This window comes from Xenopus laevis, chromosome 8S, assembly GCF_017654675.1.
Source record: "Xenopus laevis strain J_2021 chromosome 8S, Xenopus_laevis_v10.1, whole genome shotgun sequence".
Lineage (NCBI taxonomy): Eukaryota > Metazoa > Chordata > Amphibia > Anura > Pipidae > Xenopus > Xenopus laevis.
In genome coordinates this window covers 99255234-99261233 of record NC_054386.1, presented here as the reverse complement: position 1 = coordinate 99261233, position 6000 = coordinate 99255234, and the positions used below count along the sequence as shown (strand labels likewise).

The window sequence follows — 6000 nt, the reverse complement described above, 5'->3', positions numbered from 1 at the left end:
TGCCTGCCTTTAATCCTTTGCCTGTCTGACTACGCCTATTCTAAAATCCTTGCCGGTACCTCGTTTTCGGACCTTTTGTTTAATTTGCACTTCCTTGTTGGTTTTCCGCAGCAGAAAGCCCGGGGCCCCTAAAGGGCATTGTTGAACACCGGAGACCGCAGGTTTAACCTGTGCAACTGAGTGTAGTCGTCACTACGCGAGGTTCTGATAACGAGAACATTACAGTGGATGTACGCACACCAATTTTATGGTACAAACCATTTCGTACAATATTTAGTGTATGGTGGGCGATGAGGCAAACTATATCAGCAAAAGCCTCCGAAATCTGTTGTCTTGTCATTCGGATCTTTATCGGAGTCTTCATCGGCAGAAGGTTAATGCCGATTCGTCAGACAGAGGTCGAATTCTATTGTTTCCTGCATAGCTGATGATTGTAGACAAAACAATCTTTCCTGTAAAAAATATAGTAATTGTAATGCGTACAACATCGCCATTGTCCCCCCTGAGCTTGAAAACCGCTCCACCTAACAGGCCAAACCATTTCCATAAATGAACACTGCTTCAAAGACAATTATTTTGTCACCTTTGCATCACAGAAAGCACTAAGAAGACATCCAAGGGCTTATTCTTGACTATAACCACAGTTGTAAACTCTTGTCGGCAAAGGTAATTGTATTGTTATTAGCCAAAAATGACGGTTGTTTGCACTTTTCTTAATGAGGTGCAACTTTTGGGGCACCAGGATCCCTGGTATAAACAGCTGCCTTGAGGTGTGTTAATTCCTATTGTGTGTTGGTTCTGTATTTTCAACTGATGTGCATCAGATGGTCGTTAGATCTGCACACTCATTCTGTTTTCAACAGTGTAACAAAACAGGATGCACACCCCAGCCAGGGTGTGTTGTTTGTATAATTGGAAGCTGAATGATTTTGTGAAGTTTTTGGATATCAATTTAGTGCACTTAGGCTGTTTTGTTACACTTTGGGGCCCGACCATCCTAAAGTACAGTATGTAAAACAAGCTAGATGGCACTCAGGACAGTAGTATGTGATATTTCTGCACTATGGATCAAACCCAAGACTTCATAATAAATATGTACTAAGTAGCACGTCATGATTGGAGTGTCATCTGATTTTTTTAGATAGTATATGCACCTTTGACCAACAGGGTATCTGGATAGTGCACCAAATGTGTAATTATGAATGTAGCATCAAATACATGATATACGCATAGCCTCTACACATTTTTGTCCAGCCCCACCTCATTTCAGTCAGAATTAGCAGAGCTGTCAATCAAGATAGCATGAAGAGAAGGCCACCAGAAAACTGCTGGATGGTTTTGGCCAAATCACTACTTGTCCAGTGATGTTAACACCAAGGAGCCTACCCACCTGAGACATTGCCAACAAGTCATTCTGGCTGGGTTCAGGTGTTTAAAACCTTCATAAACCTCAAGAAAAATTGGGCACTGGTTGAGAAGGAGTAGAACCAGAAATTCCTATTGGATGTAGCTCTACAAGATAGCCACTCAGCAATGGGTTGCCCTGGAATCTCAAAAGTGGGAGATTATCTTGCTTGTTGTGTGATTATTTAAGTGCACTTGCAATGGGAAGTCCAATAGGAGTCAATCTAAATGTGTTACTTTGCTCGTGTCCTTGCTGCTAGCTATTGAACTGATGTTTTAAGTTATTATTTCCCTAAGTTTCATGTCGTAGGCAATCTCCCAAAAGGGACTATTAACAGGGGCGGAACTATCGGGGGAGCAGGGGGTGCAAGCGGGCCAGGGCCCGCACCCCCTCAGGGCAGTCCGGCCGCCGCATGTTCCCCGGCCAGTTCCGGGTGTACGGAGGGGGGCCCGGCTGCACGTCCTGCGCCAGGGCCCGCCCGCCTCTAGTTCCGTTTCTGACTATTAACTACGACAATATATCCATTTCTGCTATGGAAGAACTCTATCACCATTAAGCTTCTTTATCCAACTTGGGCATATGGAATATACTTCTAACAGTTCCAAAGATAAAAAGACACCACCAATATTATTTGCTGTGTATTTTAGTTTTTTTTTTCTTTTTTGTTAGTTTTAAAAAGAAAATAGACAAGTATATAAGTACAGTGAGTTAATGAACATATAGAAAGATTGCTATGAAATGCTCAAATAGAATGAGAAAGACCACCGGGGTCCTGCAACAAAAATAAATTAAATAATAAATGCATATAATTTGTGAATGACCAAAGCTGAGAAGGCAGATGGCTGGGACAACGATCTTTAAAACAGGTCGAAATCAAAGACATCGATGCTGGCAATGGGAGCCCTCCAAAAATTGAAGGCACTGTACTGGGACAGATATTCTTCCCCGTCTTCCTTCTTCTTGTCTGCTGAGGTCTTGGCTCTGTGGCTTTTGATGTCTTCTATGCCCAGGCATTCAAGTTCAGAGAGGTCCAGCTCTGGAATCGGAAGCTTCCAGAAGATGAAAGAGTCATACTGGGTGCTCAGTGTGTCCAACATTTTCACCTAGGCATAGAGAAATCACTGTGCATCAGACAATGACCCATTAACAATGACTATATGAATGCATTTTCCTCTAACTAGGCCAGCACAGTCAGTATGAAATACAGTAGAGAATTAAGGAACCTGGCCTTTCCTTATTCCATTTGATTTTAAAATATTAAACATTTCCTTATTCACCATTAATTTTTGTGTTGTATGATTCTCCTCAGACTGCTCACAAGCAGTGTACAAGAAGAAGTCTAATCTTGACCAATACGGACTTTGACACACCAATTACGCCTTTTATTCATTAGAGCATTCACACCCATTGCCATCTTTCAAAAAAGAAGAATAAATCACATATTCTCATTTGAGGCACACCTAAGAAAAGGGTTCTGTGCTACAAAGTCTTGCCATTAATAAACATTTTAAGGTGATAGCCAACACTCATTACCATAAACAGTAAGATGACTCTTTTGGCAAGTTTTCCTGATCATTTAGCCCACATGGTCAACAACTTGATCTCTTGCCATAAGGCGTGTGGGTGGTCAAATCTTGCCCAGATCCCTTGTTTGGCGACCTCAGCTAATGAGCGGATAGAGCCAAACTGTTGAATCTGATCATCTAGCCCACATGGTCAACAACTTGATCTCTTGCCATAAGGCGTGTGGGTGGTCAAATCGGGCCCAGATCTCTTGTTTGGCGACCTCAGCAAATGAGTGGATCTGGCCAATTATGGCCACGTTAAGGCTAGTTTTGTGTGGGGGGGGTTTGTCTTGAAAACATAAGACAAAGAATTATCTCATAGAAATTTCTAGAACAGACATGTCCCTTTAAGATCTACTACTGTACGGTTTTGATAGGATTCTGAAATCTACCGCTAGATCACACCACTACCCTACTAATCTAATCCTACTGGGCACCTCAGTCTAGGAAATCTGGTTATGGCACAATAAGGTAATAATCACCCTGCCCAGATGATGTAGACATTTTTGGGGTCAGAAATAACATCCAACCTGTGCCCTCACCCCAGAAAATCATTTTTAAAAGATAAAGCAGTTGGGTCCTACTTCCTTCTTTGGACCTCCAGCTAGGTACTTGATTCTGGATCATAGCCATACTGGCTATACCTTTAAAACACTCTGTATCATTGTAAGAAGCTCTCACTTATAAGCAAGTACTAGGTACAACAAGAAATGTGACTGTAAGACTGTAAGGCTGCGCTAATAACATACCTTCTACAATAAACTATTTTGTTTTTTTATAGGGGTCGCCTACATGGATTGGGCATTCTGGAGGGAGTGGTGTCACAATGTTAAAATATACGGGGAATATAAATAGAGAGGAAGTCAGAGCAGGGTGGGTGCAGCAGAGTAGGGGCTGTGTCTGTCACTCAGGCGGAATAGAATTAAATATGTATGCACTGGTGGTGGTGCTGCTGCTTCTGCAGTGCTGATGGCAACGGAGCTGCTGCACTGTGTGGGAAGCACAGAAGTATTTCATACAATGGACCAATAAAATCAAACAGCCAGTCCTATATGAAATTATTAGTATATAACGGGACTGATGTCACCCAAGTTATGGATTATATGAAAAGGGTGCAGTAGACTCACCATTGTAGGGGAGGGACCTTGGTGCTCTTCAGCTAGGAGAGAGACCAGCAATCATTAGAGGCAGGCATATGTTTCATAGCCCGAGAACCATACATATAACCATACAACTTTATTCTGCAATAAAGGCTAAATACAGATAAATATCATAGCCATTTTCTGCAAAATATTCCTTGTATCGCCCATTGTCGATATTAGCACAAGTAGAATATTTTTAAACATTGGAATGGAAGGTGCCATTGTTTTCAGTCTAAGGGTTTTCTACCTGAATGTTTTTGAAATGTCATTTCAAATTAGGAAATGATGACAATGGGGTGGGACTGCTAGAACTAAATGTCAGCTTTGAGATGGTCTCTCTCTCTCTCTCTCCCTCTCAGTCCTGTTTGTATGACTTTAATTTAAATTGAAATTAAATTCCAAAATGTTAGACTTCTGCAGTATATAAAATGATATATAATGTAGGGGCATTGGTAAAACCCAGTATTGTCCATCAGTCTATGAAAGGCTAGGCAATCCCTAATCTGTTAGTAAAAGCATGTGTCATATATATATATATATATATATATATATATATATATATATATGCAGCCTGGGCAGAGAAATTGTTTACTTACTGTGGGTACCAGGATGTTGCAGTCAGGGTGCAAGACGGTGGGTGGTTGCCTTCCCTGTGGCAGAGAAGCTGCTGTGATATGAGCCGGGCTTTGTCTCCTTCTGGAAGTCAGCTCCTCCTATACAGACGGATTTATCCCTGCTCTACTGCAGCACAGGATTCTGGGCCAATGAATCAGCCTAATTGGAGAAGATGCTCATTGCCTTATAGGAGCAAGTCCCAAGGGGCCGGAACCCATTAGTATTCCACATACAAGAGCGGGGGTGTAAGGCTGGGATGCACAGTGTCTTTCCAATAATATCATTCCATACAATATATTCCTTAAGCACTGCAGGTGAAATTAGAAAATAATGATAAAATTATGAAAATTGACTTTTTAGCAACAAAATGCGGAAATTAATAAATATATGGTCTGTGTGGTCAGTCAGACAAAGGTGTAATCCTTATATTGGTTGCTCGGAAAAGCCACATGGGGCACTGTTTCACTGGAGTGTATGGGACATCTAATAATGTGTTATCTATAATTATATACTGTATATATAATTTGTGTTTGCTACCTTACCTCGGCTATGGGTGCATCTGTAAAAAGCCTGAGACATAAGCAGGTCAATGATGGGAGATTAGCAGCAGAGCTATTGGGATTATTATCTCTAGTAATCCACCAAACACATTGTCCTTATGTAACAACCAATAAAAAAAAGAGAAGATTTTAGACCTCCGGCAGCAGATCAAGCCTCATGCTTGCGTGGGATAAACAGATATGGATTTAGGATTAAAACTGCATCCTGACAGCACACATTTAAATCAGTATACACGTTTGTACAGACCTCCAGTCTTATTGAACTACCATTCCCAGAACCCTTTGATAATCAAAGGAAGGCAGGACAGATAGATGAAGCTGGTTTAGGGTTAGTGTTGGAGAAAGAATAGAAAGGAAAAAGAGAAGTCAGAGAAGAGGTGAGCCAGGGGAGATATCATCAGTTCAATAGTGCATGCAGGTGTTAAAGGACAACTAAACCCTAAAAATGAATGTGGCTAAAAATGGCATATTTTATATAGTGAACTTATTGCACGAGGCTAAAGTTTCAGCTTGTCAATAGCAGCAATGATCCAGGACTTCAAACTTGTCACAGGGGGTCACCATCTTGGAAAGTGTCTGTGACACTCACATGCTCAGTGGGCTCTGATTGGCTGTTGAGAAGCTAAGCTTAGGGCTCGTCACTAATTATCCAGCAGAAAATGAGCTTCCCTGGCTGTAATATAAGCTGATGCTACAGGTTGGCTGATTATTAA

General features: G+C 41.4%; 1 protein-coding gene across 2 annotated transcripts; it reads right to left on the bottom strand.

Annotated features, from left to right (window-relative positions):
- Positions 1-2098: 2098 nt before the first annotated feature.
- mllt11.S (MLLT11, transcription factor 7 cofactor S homeolog) lies at positions 2099-4837 on the bottom strand. Of its 2 annotated transcripts, XM_018233505.2 has the most exons (3): positions 4709-4837; positions 4098-4129; positions 2099-2508 (listed from the first exon to the last, which is right to left on the bottom strand). In XM_018233505.2, exons 2-3 carry the CDS (start codon positions 4098-4100, stop codon positions 2263-2265), a joined length of 249 nt encoding a protein of 82 aa, XP_018088994.1. In that variant the 5' UTR covers positions 4101-4129; positions 4709-4837; the 3' UTR covers positions 2099-2262. The 2 variants fall into 2 exon arrangements, with proteins under 2 accessions (XP_018088994.1, XP_018088995.1); XM_018233506.2 differs by lacking the exon at positions 4098-4129 and having other exon boundaries at positions 4709-4830.
- Positions 4838-6000: the final 1163 nt, after the last annotated feature.